At 37.1% G+C, this 20594-nt stretch overlaps 1 protein-coding gene across 1 annotated transcript; it reads right to left on the bottom strand.

Annotated features, from left to right (window-relative positions):
* Positions 1-5691: 5691 nt before the first annotated feature.
* Positions 5692-20498, bottom strand: LOC106110274 (pyruvate dehydrogenase phosphatase regulatory subunit, mitochondrial). The gene is made up of 16 exons (XM_013292038.1): positions 20135-20498; positions 18671-18883; positions 17316-17479; positions 16907-17040; positions 16290-16392; positions 15500-15601; positions 13844-14016; positions 9405-9597; positions 9185-9334; positions 8945-9108; positions 8066-8214; positions 7589-7886; positions 7196-7375; positions 6769-6969; positions 6497-6603; positions 5692-6421 (listed from the first exon to the last, which is right to left on the bottom strand). Exons 1-16 carry the CDS (start codon positions 20371-20373, stop codon positions 6289-6291), a joined length of 2703 nt encoding a protein of 900 aa, XP_013147492.1. The 5' UTR covers positions 20374-20498; the 3' UTR covers positions 5692-6288.
* Between the last annotated feature and the right edge of the window lie 96 nt (positions 20499-20594).

Genomic DNA, 20594 nt, shown 5'->3' with positions numbered 1-20594 from the left:
TATCGCTTCTCGTTGGACTTTAAACCCGCTACAGACGTTCAAAACTAACTGATAGTTTTAGCTGTAGAACCGAATCGTTCAGTGAAATTTGTGGGTGTGTAGGCAAAACTTTAACTGGACAGTTTAACTGACAGTTAAAATTTTGCCTACACGCGCATAGACTTAACTGAGCAGTTCGGCTTTTCAGTTAAAACAATCAATTAGAACTGAGCGTATGTAGCAGGTATTATTCATAGTTTAGTATGTTATATACAGATGTAATACAAAATAAGTAATTTCTTGTTTCCTAGTAGTAAAACTATTAATTGTAAAATATCGAATACAAACTGCAATGTGTCTTCAATTGAAGAATCCTGAGGTGCGTGTTTGGTACCGTGAGCGTGGACAACCATTGGCGAAGTTGCAAAGACGTCAACCAAATGCTGCGCAAGGTGGGGACCAAACGAATTGAACAGATTTGAGCCACATCTTGTGCAAAATATGGAAGACGTCAGGGTATCAGTGCGTTATGGCGTACATTCCCAAATCGTGAGAGACCAAAGCACCGGACTTACGTCGGTATATTAAGAATGTTCGGATAGGTAATTTGAAAACTGTTGAAGCCGATGTAACTTGGAGCAATGACATCAACCGGATACTGCGTTGGGAGGGGACCAATCGATTAGAACGGATTTGAGCCCACCTAATGCAGTAGTCGGAAGACGTCTGGCGTGCATTGTGGCGAACAATCCCAAACCGTTGAACACGGAAGCAAACCTCGACATATTTTGAAAATTAGCGTAGGCAAGTGGAAAACAGTAGCATAATTACAAGGTTTGAATGAAATAGAGATATTTGTTTAGGCTTGTAGCATGATTGTATAGTTGTACAATTAAAATAAAAATAGAAAAAAAGATAATTAAAAAAGGAGAAAAAAATAGTTAAAAACATATTTAAGTGTTAGTATTGTAATGCTAAAAGTGATTAATTAGTAGTTAGGAAGTATACATACAGCAGTTATTTGTATCGAGTTGTTTAATATTATGTACGTAATTCGCATCATACCTATAGTAATGAAAAAATATTATTCTGGGTGACGTATCCAACGATAGCAGCAATGCAATTTCTAATAAGGCCCCTCAGGGGCAAAAACGAGAAGGGTTGTACGGTCAGAAAAACGAAGTTAAAAATCCCTACATACATACATTCAGTTCTGATAGATTTAACTGATCCATTGAACTGTTAAGTTAAAGTTAGTTTTAACTGATCCGTTGAACTGTGCAGTCAAAGTTTTGCCTACACACATAATTTTAATTGAATAGTTCAAGTTTTCTGTTAATTCTGTTTTAACTGAACAGTTTAACTGTTAGTTAAAACTGCCGGTGAGTACTGATTGTATGTAGCGGGCTTAAGTATGCAATAAAATTAATGTTATCTAAGTAATAAATCTTTTATAATACTTAATAAGTTTTAAAATCCATCCAATATACGCTAACATTCTTTATGACCTTCATAAAAATTTCTAACCTACAACCGATCACTGAAACGATATTTAAATTATAAAAACGGTAGTATTTTAGCATTACCGAACCTTTCTATTTAAAATGTGAGTATAGTTTCGTAGCTATAAACATACCTTTTTACGTATCAACACGCTCAATGCTCTTAGAGTCTTCAAAACTGTAAAATTTACCGATCTTTGCAAATACTATTTAATGATCTAATACATAATTTAATCAAGTTTACACAAAATATGTACATGTTATACATAAATGATATAAACGTAAGAAAACAAATTTATAACTTACCTCACCTGGTACATTGTATTTAACTTACCTTAAACAGCTAGAAAAATGCAAACAAGCTTAAAATGCAAATTATACACTAAATCGCTTCTATGGTAAAGTCTATTCTATGGAAATATAATACAAGCACGTATGAATGCCAAATTGGCTGAAATATCGTATGTAAAATCACGTGTTAAAATCTAGTCGCGAATGTGTTCAGTGTTGTAAGAAATTAAAACCGCATAAAAATGTCAATACAGTCACACACTTCGGAGTCATTACTGTGAAAAACATTGCCCTATCTGTGGGGTAAAATTTTAATAAATTCAATCAGCACAAAAAGAGAATCCGATTGAAAACGCGAATTAACGAGATTCACGGAGAACATAATTCTCGCTTATAGAGGATTCTTACCATTTATAGTTTTTCAAGTAAGACGTTTCCGCTACAAGTAGAGGTCTATTAAACGACACATCAATTTGTAGTGCTGAGAATCGTAACAATTTGTGTATTTAGAGGTTAGGGGGTAAAAAGGTTGGGACCGGACAATATCCCCCACAAATGGAGGTTTCTTGCTTATCCAGGTTCGACTGTATTTATTACGTCCAACATCTTCCTTCAAGACTAGTGTGAAATGAAAGTTTGCACATTTTATACTTGTAAATAAGGATAAAATATTGAAAACGCGACAGCGTAGGCGTGGTTTTGTTCATGAACTTTGCTATATTATTTTAGAAGTTTTCAAAGCAAGTTTACTTAAAAATATCACTTACCTTTATTGCTGCATACCACCTCCGCTAAAGCACGTCCGCGTCTCAGCGCCACGAACCGGCCGAACTCACGTGCTATAACAGAAATACATGATGAAATATCTATCTATTACATAGAAAAAACTAAGCGAATCACTTCTAGAGAAAATGTTTAAATCGCGAATCGATTTAGTACCACTAAACAACCCTACAATAGACATTAACATGCATGAATTACCGCATTCATAGTCGCTAAGTAATCACTAATCGAGTCCCTCAGTGTAAACTCAGTGTAACAAATTTACAATAAGGAACTGTTTTGTAACTATTAGATGACTCTTAGTGCGGCAGTTGGATGTGGGTCCTTGCAAAATAGACCATTCAGGTTAAAGTTGTGAGGATCTACTAAATAAAAGCAAGGTATCGATATTTAAAATCACGAGAGGTGGTTTACATTCAGCAATAGACGCTTGTTAGCTGAAAATTCATAAGGATAAACTAATGTTTTCTACGCTAATACAGGAATATTCTTGTTGCTTACAACGTCCGAATTCGGTCCATAATCAAGTCCTTAACCAAGGTACTGTGATCTGAGAAGCAACTTGCTTCAAGGGGAAGGTGAAATCTGTCACCGCTGTTATTGTTCGGTTTGTTGCTCGTAGCGGGACACCTAAGGTTCTGGTCTAATATCAATGCCAGTCCTTGTTCTAAGAATGCAATTACGATCGCTTAAAGCACTCTTATGTCACAAAATAAACGTTTTTGACACAATATGAAGCTGTTAGCAATATCTTTCCACTTTAAACCCGAAAGAATATTTGCAATATAAGCAAAGCGCCAAAAGCCCATGGTTAAGGGTACGGATTTACGATCTCATGGTCGTGGGTTCGAATCCCGCCAATCGACTGTTGTCGTAAACCATTGGAATGGTCAAAGCGTCAAATTAGCGAATTAACAAAAATCTAGTAATTTTTTTTAAAAATATGTTTGGATAAAATATTCTATCAATTCAACACCAATAATTGACACTTGCGTTGTTTGTTACTGGGTTCAAAGTCGGACAAATTTTAAATCGCGTAACAAAGGTTCTGTCTAATAACTTGCTTAAAGGACAAGATGGAATCTTTCACTGCTGGTTTTCTGCTCGATTTGTTGTTTAAAGCAGTTCAGCTTATGTTCTGGTATAAAATGTAATCCAGTCCTTCTTAGAATGCAGATACGTTCGACTATATCAATACTAAATCAAAAACTATATGACACACTAGGAAGCTTTTAAAAATACTTTTTCACGAGTATGCCGTAAATAATTATTTGCAATTATGTTTGGATAAACTAGACATATTCACATGACACGTGGAAAGATAAATATTGTCTAAAAATTATTAATAACCGTTTACTCACCCAAGATCACAAATATCACACAAAAATATTAATCATATGATTATTTTAGTATAATCACATAGTGCTTCATGCTGCGTGGTCAGTAGTATGAAGGTAAAAGAAAATAGCAAAACATTTTTTATGTTGAAATATTTGCTATTTTTTTTTCCAGAAGTGTCACCTTTTGTACAAACAATGCCAATCATGATTTTATCTAAACTCACTTCCTACTATGTTGCCACACTGCATGAACTTACCAGACACAAATACAATTTCACTGTAGATAGATATTGAGGTCGGAATCATCTTTTGTTAAAGTAAGTTCTAAAACGTTAGCCATAGTTTAACTAACATTTCGGAACATTTAACATGTATTTCATAGGACTGCTTGCTATACAAGTTTATTTTATAATTACCAGAAAAAATACCGGTAATTTAAAATGTATAGATTTTAAATTTGCAGTTATTATTTTTACTCGACGATTTTTTAATGAAGTGAGTGGGTTGAGATTTCCTAAATGTAATTACGTTATGAATGGAAAATGACAAAATGGGCGGGAACTATAGAAACTTTACCTGCGTGTGTGTCGTATATTAATTGCAGTCGATATTATTTTGTATTCCTTTGATTTCCTAAATATGATCACTACCGGCAATAGGCGATATTTTTTTTCTGGTAATTACAATATATTCATGTATCATCGTGGTAATGCATCATATTTTAACAATACTACATCCGTTCACTGGCTACACATGTAAAAGCACACATAAGGCAGGTGCCTTGCACCGAAATTTTATAACTGTGAGTTTCCACTGCTAAGCCACATGTACAAAAATCATTTTCATCCCTCTGATTCTGTTTGGAAGAATCAGAGATAACTATATACTTTTGTACAGGTGTTACCAACGTCGAAACTTACACTAACGCAACACTTACATAAGTCCAAGGACGACAAAGTAAAGTATATAGATATAGTCTCACATTTGAAAACGTTATTCGATAGAAAAAAGCGACATAACAACCTTTCAAAGAGTCAGTTGCCTGAGGCATAGAATAAAAAGCCATGAAATAATAACGCCATGCGGTTGACTGCAAATAGAAATGTACTTCCCAATTAGATATTTTTTGATTTTACCTTACTCATGGAAGAAATCAGTAAACATTTCTAAAAAAAAGAAATCCAATTGAAGCTAACGCGTTTTTATTCAAGGCCAAGAATAGCTTACAATATTTTTCAAACTCATAAGTTAGATGATCGCTTACTTTCACTGTACTTGAAAACCAAACGATGTAAAATTGACGTAAATACCGTGATTCAAAAATTGTACCGGTACGCTAGAGCAAAGCGCACTTACCTTTCGCAAAACCGCGATGACGTCGCTATGACATTTTTAGATAAAAGTCATCAGCAACAAGACGAGGCATCAGGAGCTAGATTCAAATATTAACTGCCAATTATACAAATAATATAAGAAAATTTTGTCAAGTCTAACAATAAAAAAAAATGATTTTGAATAGATTTTATTTTTAACAGTAACAAATCATCTTAATTTGATTTAAGATATCTTTATGGTAGTTTCTGATCCGTTTCGATTTACTTTAAGATGGTAAGCCGATGTATTTTAACTGCACGTTTAACATTTCAAGCATTTTTCAAATTATTTTAACATAGAAAGGTGTTGAAATTTCATAGTTACACGGAAGAAGAAAAAACTTAAAGTAAAAACATTTAAAGCATTTAGCGCGAATATGTTTTAACTATTGTCTAAATACATAAAAAGGTAAATAAAAAAAATCATACATAAGATAATTTATTGTTTCAAGAAATATTTTTTAACAAAAGTGAAGTTTCTTGCCTTTCAATACGGAATATTTTACATTTGATGTTTACGTTGTTAATAAATAGTAAGTATATGGCAGAAATTGATAGTAAGAAAAGTTAAAACAAAATATTTGAATTGTAATTATTGTTCAAAATAGTCATGAAGTGGCAAGTCGTAACCAAAAAAACTCTGTTATTCCTATTTTCCAAATCTTCACAAAAACATTGAAAAGCTTTAACATTTATATCCATGCATTTGAAAATAAATAGATAAAATAACTACTTTGAAAACATAAAATTGACATAAAATTTAATTTCGGCTGCGAATTCTAAGCATATTGCGTAACAAAAATAACGTTATAAAGTTTTATATTTTTAACATAATTTACATGCGTCTTTAAAAAAAATTAAAATTGCAGACAACACAGTTCTAAGTTTAAACGAAGGATTTGCCTAAACAACATCGAAGAAAACAGACAGTTTAATTTACGGGAAATGGATACAGATAGGATTCAGTTACATAGACATTTCTAACACATATTATTAATAAAAATGTACTTAAATATAAATTTATGGTTGATAGTGGCGCCCTAGGAACTTTTCAGGTTCATGTAGTCTTCTCGTCGCTTGATACACGTCCCTCTCTTTATCCGGGTACTTAGTGGGCAGGTTCGGAGAATGTAGATTCACTTTCGCTGCATATCTAACAACACAAGTATTCATTATAAAATGTTACAAAAAAAAATGTAAATAGTTAAATTTTATCACTGATCATCACCTTATGCCAGCGATGTCGATTTCGTAATGTCCACTAAGCACATATTCATTGGTAACAGGTTGTGGGATGCCTTCTTTGTCGAAATTCTGGACGAAACCCAAGCAGACCTGTTAAAGAAAATCAATCATAGAGAGGGTAGTTGGTTAGATCACAGTAGTAAACTTTGCAATATTAGCCACAATGTCTGTCAGTATTGTCCGAACTGCCAACGAGAACAGATGTCTGTGTGTGTTACCGGGCTAGTGCTCTACTACTTAACCAGCAGCACTTACCTGCTTCTTAAATGTATATCCGTAACTAGTGGTCGTCGTCTGCCCGCAGTAGTTGCCATCTCTATAGATCGACTCGCCGCCCCAAGACCAGAGGTCCATTTCATGATCGTGGTCAGTTAACAGAAGTTGCACGTACTGCCGCTTTATACCCTCCTCGCGTTGACGCAGTAACGCCTCTCGCCCGATGAATGGAATATCTTTCTGTAGTAATGTGTACATTTTTAAGTACGATTGACTTAAAGTACGTACGTAGTGAGCAGTAGAAAGCATGTACGATATTACAAAACAAGTTAAATCCTCTGACCACAAAACGCGAAGAGAGAACCCTGCATTGGAATTGACGTTTTAACATTTTGATATGTTAGCTTTTGTTTCCATTGGTTCTAAAAAAAATAATCCATATATGGTTAGTAAATATTTTACTCACATCAAATTTGACACGCCATGTTCGACCACATTCAAGTGGAGTTGTCATAGTGTCGAGATCCTGGCCCCAAAACGCGAAAAACTTCTCCACTCGCAATGACCTTGAAGCGTAGTACCCGACGTGAGTGATGCCGTATTTCTCACCCACAGTCATCAGTCTATTGTACACATGTAGCGCAAACTGCCGGATATTTACTTTAGTTAAACACTTGACTCAAAATCTAAGTTGATATTGTAAAAATAACTTAAAGTTCAATATATATTTTTTTTGTCAATATCTACCTTCAGTTGTCACGCAAAGAATAACATCAAGTTTAAATCTGTTTTACAAAACTAGATTTAATCAATTATTATTATTTTTATAAGGTAAATGTAATTTTTTTTCGATTCTCACCTCATTTGGTATATACAGCACATATCCCAATTCTCCAGTATGTGTCAAATTCATCGCTCGTATACCATTCGCTAGGCCCACGTCTAATTCTTTAAATGTGAAGAAAGGAAAATTCGATGGTGTTAAATCGGTGTCCGTTAATTCAGACAGCAAATTTCTCGTAAATGGTCCCATGACGCAGATCGCGGTATACATTGACGTAACATCTGATAGTGTAACAGAACCGTTTCGAGGCAGGTGTCGTTTGAGCCAAACTTTGCAACGAGTCTGTTGTATGGTTGGAGCGATCATCATGTAGCTAAAATAGAAATTTATGAATGAAATATGACAATAGTTTCTTTAATGGAATCTAATGTACAACTAGAACTGTGTGCTAACCTAAGTCAAAGAAATAAGGGTAAGGTAAAGTAAGATGGAAAAGATTTAGATTGTATTGGGTAGAGTAAAAACCATAATAAATAGTATAACTTTACTAACTGGTTTTCACTGATCCTAGCTAAACTGCAGTCGTTTTCATATCCACCGCGTTCGTTCTGCATGCCGGTATGTATGATGCTTCCGATGGGAACGTCCACGTTATTCGAGCATAGGTATTGCAATAAATCCACCACTTCCCGCCCTTGTGACTGCAATTAAAGATCTAATAAGAGACCTATTTGATATTCCAATCGAATTTTATTTTGAAACAAGTTCATTTTATTTGAAAAAAAAATTATACTCATACAAAAGTGCATCGCACACAACGATTGATAAATGAAAATTTCTACCACCACAATAAACTAAACAATTTAAACGTAGTATTGAATGTTTCTAGAGGATGAGGCACTGCTTCTATATGGTTGCGAAACTGTAGGTTCAATGTGGTGCTGCTTGTATTAAGACATACTATCGACTGCTTCTCAAGAGTAAGAGGCATATTAATATGTGTTAATACAAGGAACACGACAATCGACACTACCAGTATGATTTTACCTTCAAGCATCTTCACACGTGTTTATCCCGCTAGTTTTATGTTTAAATGATTTAAAAAAATATTTCCATTGTGATGATAATTGATGAGGTTTCATATGATGTGATGTTAGCACCCCAAGACTGCCGCAACGGACGCAACGCTCAGTTGTAACTGCAGCAAAGTGTCTGTAGCAGACGTCTTAGGGTGCACGATCCAGCTGTGACTCTTCATTTTCCATCAAACTAGCTCGGTATCATACAATCCACGAAGTTTAAAATAATTTTAAATCATCCGTAATACATAATGCATGAATTAGAAGTATGTTATTAACACACAGACAGCAGCAACTATCCAATGGGAACAAAAATGAAATAAAACGGAGAGTAATAGTATATTGAACCTACCTGAATGTCTATTTTGGTGAAAGACGAATAGTCTGCAAGACCTACAGCCTCTCTGCACGCCCAATATTCTCGTTGTACTGTTTCGAACCAATGTGGTTTTCCAAAAGTTTTCGTATGGGCTATTCTAAAGGATCGAGGTTCTTGTGGGTTAACTTTTTCTTCTTCTACAAATATTAGAATTACATAACTTCTCGAATGACAAATGAGATAAAAGATGATGTAATCCACTGATAACCTTACCTACTGGCTCAAACCACGTTGGCCTTTCATATCCCATAACCTGTCCAAACACAGCGCCGTTTTCGCGTAAAGTTGGATATATTGGAGACAACCGAAGATTACGACCCGTTTCAAATTCATGGAAAGGATATGGTAGCCCATAATGTACACCTTAAGGAAAATTACACAAAATTAACATACTAGACATTATTTACAAAACAATTCAATTAAAAATACATACCTGGTACCTCCTTAACGCGATCTCTGAGAAATCTTTTATTATTGTGTAAGCCGAGAAATCGATTTATATCCAGTTCGTACATATCATATTTTGTGTATCCATCAATTATCTCGTCCGCTGTTGCTTCAGCAACACCGCCCGCAGCCGAAATACCAACTGTCTTCATACCAGCGGCCACGTGGTAGTTGAACATCTGTAGAATTTCCCACTAGTTATAAACGTGCACTGTTATCCGATAGTAAATTCATCACAAAAAATATACCGCAAGACACGAAAGTAGAACCGCACGACATTTACTGCTAGTACAGTTGGCAGCAAAATAGGCTATAGTAAAAAAACTTCGCTAAATTGATGATAAAATATTAACGTTTTCATTGACAGTTCACTTTTTTATTAGCCTTTTATTTGATCAAAATGCTTCTTAGTATCACCATCGAGTTCGCTTCATCATAATTTTATTGTACAATCATTATTTGAAAGCGACATATGCTCATTGGTACACGCGTGCGCCTTTATTTCATCGCTTTTTAGAGAAATTTGAGTTCTGCGAAGGTTCTACTTTCGTGTCTCGAATTATGGACTTATGGACTAGAATTATAAACATGTTTCTTTAAATCTCAGATAGTCGTCGAGATCGTCTCCCCATTCTTGAAGATGTTATCGGTTTTCGCAGACTGATCATAGATGCATCGGAGTGTTTGAAGGGCCTAAATAGTATACAGACATATTTTGAGACCATTCAAACACTCGAACGCACCCACGATAAGGACTCTTCTTCGTTCTTGATATTGCTCCTTTTTACTCGTATGATTAGAGATGTTGCTTTTCTTTTTTTTACATTTCAAATATATTTTATGTTTACAGCATTTGTAATAACACTAATGTATATATTACGTCATCACGGGAAAAATTTCGACAAAGATGTTATAAGCAAACGCGAGGCTCTATTGTATTCTACTGGACTGCAATTAGATTCCTTTTTTATAATAATCTTTGAATTAAAAGTTCCTATAACGTATTTTAAGGATTACTACTGATGTCATTATAAGACTTCGATTGACATATAAGAATTATTCAATTCTTTGTAATTTCAGAACCAGGTTATTTACAATAACCCTTGAACAATAAATACATTTTAGTTTGTTTAACCGACAAAATTGTTTTAACAAAGTAAACTGTTTCCATAAGTTGAATTAGTAACGTATAAAACCGTTTAGTATGTATGGGTGGATAACCAACGAAATACCAACATCCACATTTTGGAATCGACCTACCCATTTGGAAAACAGACGTGGTCCGTATCCGTAGCCCATGTCTTTGGATTTGGTTTGAATTACGGGCGATTGAACCATATAATGTATATGCCCAAAAATATAACCTTTCGGGCTACAATCGTGGTCTGATGCCATAATCTGTATCTCTGTCTATCTCTTCGGCGTGATCCGTATCTCTACCTACACCTTTGGATAACGCGCGGATTCTGCATCCGTAATACGTATCTCTGCCTAGCACGTTGGGTCACGTGTGTGGTGCGTATCCATAATCTATGTCTCTGTCAACCCCTTTGGGTTGCGGGTGTCGTCTGTATCAATAATCCGTATTAATGTATACTCCTTAGGGTTACTGGCATGTTCCGCGTCCATAATTCGTAGCAATGTTTACCATTATGGCTTACGGGAGTGGTCCTTATCCACCCCACCAACGGTTCCCGCCTTGCCGTGGCGGTGGGGCTCAGTAGCCGTGGTACGTCGAGTGTCTCCGGACCGCGGTGAAGCCAAGAGGAACCATGGCCGGCTTAGCGGGGCAGGTCACGCCGGTTGGCCAACCGGCTGGCAGGTCACGCCGGTTGGCCAACCGGCTGGCATGTCCCGCGACGCCGGTCCAGTGGGAGGGGTCACGCTCAGGCACCCACCCTGAGCGTGCCTCCTGGGCACTGCTGGCCCATGCGGCCAGCAGTTTTGGGAGGAGGGGGGCCGCGGGGGCTGTGAGTTGTGTGCGGGTTTATCCAGCCCTCTTGCAACCCTCGTGGTCGGAGGAGGTGGGCCGTGGGGGCTGTGTGATCGATATGGTTTTGCCCTGTCCTCTCGCAGCCCTCGTGGTCGGGGTGGAGGGGCCGCGAGGGATACGGGATGGATATGGTTCTGCCCTGTCCTCCCTCGTGGTCGGGGGCGTGGGAGCGCGACCTCAGCACCACTCTGTTTTCAGATATGGGCTTGATGGCGTGTGATCCTGCGCCCCACGCGTAATCCCGGTGGCCCATAACTAAGGTGGGGTTCTATAAGTCTCGGCGGCACCAGCGGGCGAGGGCGGGGCGGGGCCCCAAACCTGCATTGCACGGTGCCGTCTCCGAGGAGCGCCTTAGGGTGCAACGTCCCAATTCGTTGAGACACACCGAGGGCCCCTTCCCAGGGCGGTCAGTGGGGCGTCGCTGTGGCAAGCGAAAGCGATCCCGTGGCGCCCCACACAAAGGCCAGTAGGGAACGGAGAGGTTTCGTGAGGTATGCCCCCCACTATGGGAGAAGAGTCCCTCCTCTGTCTACCCTTCATGGTTTCGGGCGCGGTTCCTTTTCATAATCCGTATCTCTGCGTACTCCGCATTCATAATCCATGTCTCTATCTACCACTTTTTGTTGCAGGGGGGGGAGGATATTTGTAATCCATATTTCTGTCTACCCGGTTGGAATACGACCGTACTCCGCATCCATAATCCATGCGTTTGTCTCAGCCTTTGATTTGGAGGGGGTGGGTATCCGTAATCTGTATATCTGTCTTCCCCTTTAGATCGTGGCCGTGGTACGCATTCAAAATCTGTTTCTCTGTCTACCCATTTGGGATGCAGGGGTGTGGGTATCCGTAATCCGCCTCTCTGTCTACACATTTGAACTACAGGCACGAAACGCATCCTTAATCCATGTCTCTATCCACCAGTTGCAGGGAGTTGGGTATCCGTAATCCTCATCTCTGTCTATCCCTTTGGTTTTAGGGCGTGTTCCGCATCTATAATATATGCCTCTGACTACCCTTTTTAATTGCAGGGGGTTGGGTATCCAAAATTCTTATCTCTGTTTACCCCTTCGGGTAACAGGCGTAGTCCGTATTCGTAATCCGTATCTCCGCCTATCTCGTTGGGTCACGCGTGTGTTCCGTATCGGTAATCCTTATTTCTGTCTACCCTTTTGTGTTACGGGAGGGAACCGCATCGTTAATCCATATCGCTATCCACCAGTTTGTGTTGCCGGGAGTTGAGTATCTGTAATCTTTATGTCTGTCTACCCCTTTGGGTGAATGGCGTGGTCCGCATCCATAATCTATGTCTCTATCCACCAGTTCGTGTTGCAGGTAGTTGGGTATCCGTAATCTTTATGTCTGTCTGTTTTAGGTGAAGGGCGTGATCCGTGTCCATAATCCATATCTCGATCTATCCCTTTGTGTTCGAAGGGGTTAGGTATTCGTAATCCTTTTTTCTGTCTATCCCTTTGGTTTTAGGGCGTGGTCCGCATCCATAATACATGCCTCTGACTACCCTTTTCAATTGCAGGGGGATGGGTATCCGAAATCCGTAACTCTCTCGCCTATCTCGTTGGGTCACGCGTGTGGTCCGTATCCGTAATCCTTATTTCTGTCTACCCTTTTGTGTTACGGGAGTGATCCGCATCCATAATCCATGTCTCTGTCTACCCCTTTGGGTTGCGGCTGTAGTGCGTATCCATAAACTGCATCACTGCCTACCCTTTTGGGTTAAGGCTGTAGTCCGCATCCATAATCCGTATATCTCTGTTTACTCTCTAAGGTTACGGGCGTGGTCCACATCCGTAATGTATATAACTGCTTTCCACTTTCGGCTACGGGCGTGGCACGTATTCTTAAAAAGTGATCTTTGCCTATCTATCACTTTGGATTCCGGGCGCGGGAATTAAAAAAGACGTTTCTTATTAACCATCTACTCAAAACAAAATACGTATAAATCCGCTCTTATTAGTTATTGCGCATGACGAGGTTCGAACAAAGAAATATGAAATCGGCTGCTAAATCAATACTTCAGGTATAAGAGTGGGAGGCAACCACGCCCGGCAACGGTCGGCTCAATTGCGAAAATCAATATGCGCAACAGGTCACGGTGGATGCGCAACAGGTCACGTAAATGGGTGGGGCCGATAACAAATGTTATCGAAATAAAAATTTTGGCTAAAATTATTGCCGATTTCAAATTTAAAAATGTATCGTTTTTGGAACCCGAATTTAGTGTCTTGGAACCCGTGAGACGCGAAAAAAAAGTTTGAAAAACGCACAAAATATTATCACCGTGTATAATCATTATTATTACGAAATCATATTACAATTACACATATACAATAGTTCATAATTAAGATATAATTTACAAAACTCGATATAAAACAAAGGACATATGGGATTCTTGCGCAATTTACGTAGTAACTTACCTCAGGAGCTTCGCCGACTATCCACTTGCAATCTGGCGAGAATGCTTCGAGACCGTTGCAAAGTTTATGCAGCACCGCTTGGTTAAGACTGGGAACCCGCTTGAGCAGCTCTTGCAGGAGTACGTGGAAATGGTCCCAGTCTTCAGCGACGCATCGTTGCAGTGCACTCCCGACTAATCATAAAAAAAAACAAAAAATGAAATCCCACAAAATAAAAGCTACCAGCTTTTCAATTTAAAGTAATCGCGTCTAATAACCTATTCGCAAACGTTTTAAATAATATCAATTACCTCCGAACCCATCACTTTTTCCATAGTTCTATCGCGAAGATAAAGAAAATATGGTACGGTTCAAATTTGCAATGCTCAATAAATAACACAATTCGCGGCAGTAATTTGCAATCGCTACTAGAAAATTAATAAAGATTCGCGAGTACCGAATAAATTATTTGAACAAAGAAAAATTGTAACAACTTGTTAAACGCTGCGCTTCAGCTTGAAGTTAAAAAGCGAACTGAGCTAGTCTAGATGCCAGCTACAGTGGCCAGGCTGGATCGATCGGTACGACCTACTTTAGTTGGCAGGTGCAAGCCTGGATGTTATTGACTTATTTGCGCAGCGCATCGCAGAATGCACAGATTGATATCGGCGCGCATCTCCGTCCTAGATGTCGCCGAACAAAGAAACAACACCCTGTTTCGATGAAATTTTCCAGTTCCATCGGAAACACATGCAATTTTCATAAAAAATCATAAATTATTATAACAAATCCGAATGATTATTGTAATATATCTATGAGACACCAACAAAGTACAAATCAAATGATCATCAAACTAAGTAAACTTATTTCTTTGTGTAGCTTACACAAAGGAACGGACATATACGTATACTCCAAAAGACACTGACATCGCAAAACCATAACAATTGCATTAATACATATAACATAGCATGGTATAGTAATAAACATTAGGCAACGTAAATGTAACTTATGGCCACTTTCGTTAATTCTAGACGAAAAGTAGCGTATCCTCTTTGTATATATCATATATCACTAGCTTCCGCCAGCGATTTCGTCCGCGTAGAATTAAAAAAAAAACAAAAACAAGTAGCTTATGTGTTCTTCCAGACTATCCACTACATCTGTGCCAAATTTCATCGAAATCCGCTTAGCTGCTTAGGCTACAAACTCTAATAAACAGCCATCCATCCATCTAAACTTTCGCATTTACAATATTAGTATGATATAGATTTAATATGAAATGTTCAAAAAGGCTTGCTTAAAGAACTATTAATAAGGACTGTCATATAGCCTGTTTCGGTAAAACAGATCAAAGGTATAGGATGTTTTACATGTGAGGGTAATAAAAGCAACGCTTAAGTTTAGTTTTTTTATAACCTAGACATAGCAGGCGCACCGAATTGTTGTTTCACAGGCAACATCAATATTATTATACAATCTAGTTAGTTATGTGGTCCATTAAACGGTATCTTATTGTCGCCACTAACACTAAGGGTCTGCCTTAACGATTCCACGTATGGAAGCTGCAACTCTTGATAACAATATCTGGCAGTCGAAGATCTCCTTAAGTTAACCTTTTCACGCTGTGCTGTGTAATAATTCTAGACTGATTTTGGTTTATAAAATTCATATACTTACTTTCTTCTTCATACACCGGTTTGGCGACTGGTTCAAACCCGCCCGCCAATATGCACCCGTCCCGTTCACGTAGATAGATGTAGCCATCGGGATCTCGTACCACTATAGTAAAAAATATATTATAGCCAACCATCCTTAAAGAACTCATAAAAATATAACAACCATATTTATCTACATTTAACTACTTATTCTATACGGCTTTTAATTCCTACTTCACCATTAAAACAATATTGCTATCCCTCACAGCCTCTATTCAAAAATAGAGACAGCAAGATTTTGAATATAAGTGTAATACCATTTAATTTTTTTTTTTCATATACGTAACTACTAGCTCCATCTAAATTCAGTAAAGGCAACTTTTACATTTCTCGTTATATCTATATCTATATTAAAATACTAAAGGTAATCAATTACAATACAAACTTAAAAGAATACCTATACACGTGTGTAATTCCATGATATTTGATATGTGCGCTTGTTAGCACAAGTTTTAACTTCCTAATCGCATTACAATTTTTAACATTGAAGTTTCAAACTACAAGAAATAAAATAATGATAATCCCATTAGTTGGTATGTTTTGAGTTATATTAGTCATCGAACATTAAATCTAAATTTATATTTTATCGATTACAGCGCCCCCTATACCAGATTTTTCGATTTTTTAATAAGAGTATCTGAAAGAGGTGTAGTTTCCATTTACAATTGTTTTTTCATTCCAGAGTTAAGATATCGCTATAATTTACCAACATGGTTTCGATCTATATAAAACTATTTCATACGAGTACCTACCCGGAGTCATTGGATCTAAATTGTCGATCTTTTTCGTATGCAGATAGTAATGTTCGCACGGCAGCAAAGGTACCTTCACCTGGGGCTTCGCAAGTTGACCGACCTAAGACAGTAAACAAATTTTAAAACACAAGTACTAAGATAATTATTTTTTTTTATAACATAAGGTGGCAAACGAGCAAGCGGCCATCTGAATTCACCGAAATGGCGAAGCGACCGCTGCCCATACACATCCGCGATCGCAGATGAGTTGCCTGCCCTTATCCGACGGAGGAGGAGACACACATAAAGAGGATATTTCCCCTTCCTATGCATCTCCTCCACCGTTATATCCACTACCCCTTCCCATCTAGGGATGCTAAGGAGAATGGGACTTAAATTAGGCCTCTGGCACCACATTCATCAGACGAAACACGGAATTGCTTCCATTTGACGCCTGTCTTCTGTGTGGTCGTGGTATTACACCGGGCGAGCCGGCCCTGCAGTGCTAAGATGTTAAAGCAGGCACTGAAATTAAATTTAACTGTTAAATATTCATATTTTGTAATTGTACCAGTATTCAAGTTAAGTATTGAAAATTCAAACATAACATAAACATAGCTGTATAAAAAAATTACCTGTCTTGCCCAAAATCCAGCACAATTGACGAAATATTCGCACTCGATCGCACCATGATCAGTTTCAACACCACAGACTTTGTCGTGTTTAGACAGGACTGATGTTACAGCACAGTCCTCCATTACGCCCACACCTACAAAACGTTACATTAGTATCGATTTTTCATTACTTTATAATGATCTTATTCATTTATACAACTTATTATTATGTAGATTTTCGTAGTGCAACACAGGCTTTGGAATTCTATGATTGAAGCAACTACTGCTACCTAGGCTTACTAGAAAAATCAATAGAACCTATCTAAAGTTTATACGTTCTATCATTTTACATCATAAAGTGATGTGAGACTCATCATTCCTATCCATCTAAAACTTCGCATTTTTAACATTAGTAAGAAGATCAACTTACCATTATCTACAGCTTCCCGAATCAATGACATGCACAACAGGTGTGGGTCGCCAACGCCATCCCCAGGTATCCATAGACCTCCAAGTATATCATCTACGTTCAGCATCGGCCAGATCTCTTGACATCGTTTCGGTGTCACTAGCTCACACGGAATACCCCAGGAACTGTTTAGAACAATTTAAATAAATTTCATTTTATAGCAGACTTTATACTTCTAAAGTATCCAATTCTTCGCGTATGATAGAAATATTTGACGAGATTTGCAGATAACCAACCATGTGATGGTTTTATTTTTTAAATAAATGTTTTGTGACATGTTACTGTATTCACTGAACAATCACAGTCGCGGAAAGGCGGCGTCGAATAATCTATGAAGGTAGGTACCGCGCAATTTTCTGCGCATCTCGATCAATACACGGTTAACGGGCACGTTCTATATTACGCAGTTCACTTTAAGATTTACCTGTTTCGTATATTATTTCGTAACATCTTCGAAAAAATGTTTTTTTTTATTTGTTTTCGGGTTTCATTATGCGTTATATTTTTAAGCTATCTTTTAAATACGAAATACGTAATGTATAAATAGTCTTACGATGTTTTTTTTTTAATTTACTTGAAATAAAAAATAAAAAAATCTTTAATTAAATTTTCAACTTACAAATGTACTTTTTAACAGAAACGGTTAACCAATCAAAACGTTTCTTTATCCTACATTTCGCAATTTTGTTCCCTTAAAAGTTGGTAGAATTGACCTTAACAACAAATTTCTTGGTATATATTGGTTTATCTGTCTATACATATGTATTAATAGAGTTGGGGCGTCTGTATGTAACTTAAAAGAAAATTTTAAATTTTTTAACATGGTGTATCTGCATTTCTTATAAGGAAAAGCTATTTTTTTGTCTGTCTGTGACGAGACTTTGACGGGTAGGCAGCTGATATAAGCGGGAATATTATAGGTTTATTTAGTTTTTCGGTTTATCGGTATATCGGTGGTGACCGGTATTATATAAATAAGTAACTTGAACGTCTGACATATTTACGTACAACTGCAGTTAAATGGCCTAATAACTTGAAACTTTGCTCATAGATTTCAATAATACGTTTTTTCATAATATAATGGGGCAAACAAATGGCAGGAATACTGAGGTGATCAGCGACTCCCATAGACATCCGCAGCACCAGAGGAACTACAGATGATTTGCGGCTTTGAGAAAATGTTAGGCTTGCTTCTTGAAGGACCATCGAGGACAGACCTTAATGATAATACATCCTCTCCCCAAAGAAGTAAATTTATGAAATTTTTAATAAACCCTTTAAACTCCATGTGAACAAAGTCATCTGCTCATACATACACTGACTGACTTTTCATTCTTCTATAAACTGTCATCCTATCTCGAGTTCTTGCCAGCAGAAGCGAGCCACATTGCTTCCAACCAGTAGGTCTCCCGCGCGCCTCTAAATCTTGCAATAGTCGAATTGATGATTGAGCAAGTTTCACTTGAGCCAAAGAGGGTTTGAAAGCACCAACAAGCCCGGATGCATGCCATCGACTACCGGTACCGACTCTGCACAAAAAAAGATATCATAAATTACACATCTTTACCACTTTTATAAATTACACTTAGAGAAAAACTTAAATGTAAATACTTGATTATTACATAACAGAACTTCTGTCTTGTCAAAATCGTTATAGATATTTTAACCCTTAGCTGCATACTCAACATACATCTTTTAATTTATTTACAGCTATAAATGTGTAGATTGTATCACCTTTACCATAAGAATGTAGGATAAATGTACATATAAAAATTTTAAATACATATTGGTCTATGCCAAGCCACCACCCTATGGTGAAGATCAATCTTAGACCTGTACATTATAAGTGCTTAACCACTTTGTCATTGCCAAATAACAAGCATTAGCATAGCTCCGGAGACCAAAATAGATCAACTAAAGTGGTGGATGATCATAACTTTAATTTGCATGTTTGATAAATTTAAAAAGAAGAGATTATTAATCAGGCAACAACCAACAATGGTTAATTATTCAACATAGTCATATTTGTAACCATCTACTGTAGTATGATAAACATGTGCTCTCTCAGCAAAAGTCCTCAAACAGCTTCACTGACTTAAGATTAGAAGAAACATGTTTACGTATTTATATGAATCACCTTCTGAACATCAAGTATTACATGTTATGGCATTAACAAGCAATTTTTATCAAACAAAACAGTTACTGACTGATGTAAACATAGGCGTCGCCAACCAATAATTTAGTGGTAATAAATATAGGATGGAAGATAAAGTTAATAGTGTCATATTCAAATTGGTTTTAATATCTTTTATACATTGTCTAATTGCCTAAGAGTAGGGGCGGCTACCGCCCCCCTAACTCCCTCTGACCACGCCCATGAATGTCTTGTTTTAAAATCAATGAAAGACAAGAACAATCCTGTGGCAATATGGTTTTAATCTTTTAATATGATTGTATTCACTTTTATCTACATTTCACATACATTTTGGTAGACTGATTAAACACACTAGTTGAATCACTAGTGCTTTATCAAACAATACAAAAATTACTATTTTAACGTCTCTGATACAGTTCGCAATGTCAGTAAGAATTTAATTAATTTGGTTTTATTAAAATAAAAACCTTTTTGACGCCATATTCTGATAAAAATATATTCTTTATAAAAAATTTATCCATCCATTACTTCTATTAATTGGAACATTAGTTATGCGTATCCCTTAATACTTAAAATATTTTCATTATTACATATGTAGAAATAACAAGAAACTTAGTTGTCTTACCTTTCTTTTTCTATAAGGATAGTCTTGTCTCCCCAACCCCGCCTCGCCAAATGGTAGGCAACGGCAGCACCCATAACACCGCCTCCACATATTACAACCTTTGCTTTCTTCGGCAGAGTAGATAGACATCCACTTAACGTCTCATGTTGATCTAAAACATCTCTACTGGATAACGATTTAGCTCCGTACCCGACACTCCAATAACTCCTAAGGCTACTCCGAAACCGGCCACTTAACATGATAAAGCGTTACTGCGCATATGTTAAGCGCTTACTGGAAAACTTAAAACATCAATAAAATCAGGAAAATCTAAAAATATCTCTCATTTGAACAGTATTGATGTATTTGATATTTGTTATGACATTCATTCAAATGACAGATTCGTTAATGTTGCTACAACCAAAAATAGTGACACAAGATGTCAAATCTTAAAGTAATTTTTTGTTACAAACTTTCAACA

Source organism: Papilio polytes, unplaced genomic scaffold (genome assembly GCF_000836215.1).
Source record: "Papilio polytes unplaced genomic scaffold, Ppol_1.0 DF820711.1, whole genome shotgun sequence".
In the NCBI taxonomy this organism is placed as follows: Eukaryota; Metazoa; Arthropoda; class Insecta; order Lepidoptera; family Papilionidae; genus Papilio; species Papilio polytes.
Note: the sequence above shows the minus strand (reverse complement) of the source record. Positions and strands in the feature narration are given on the sequence as shown.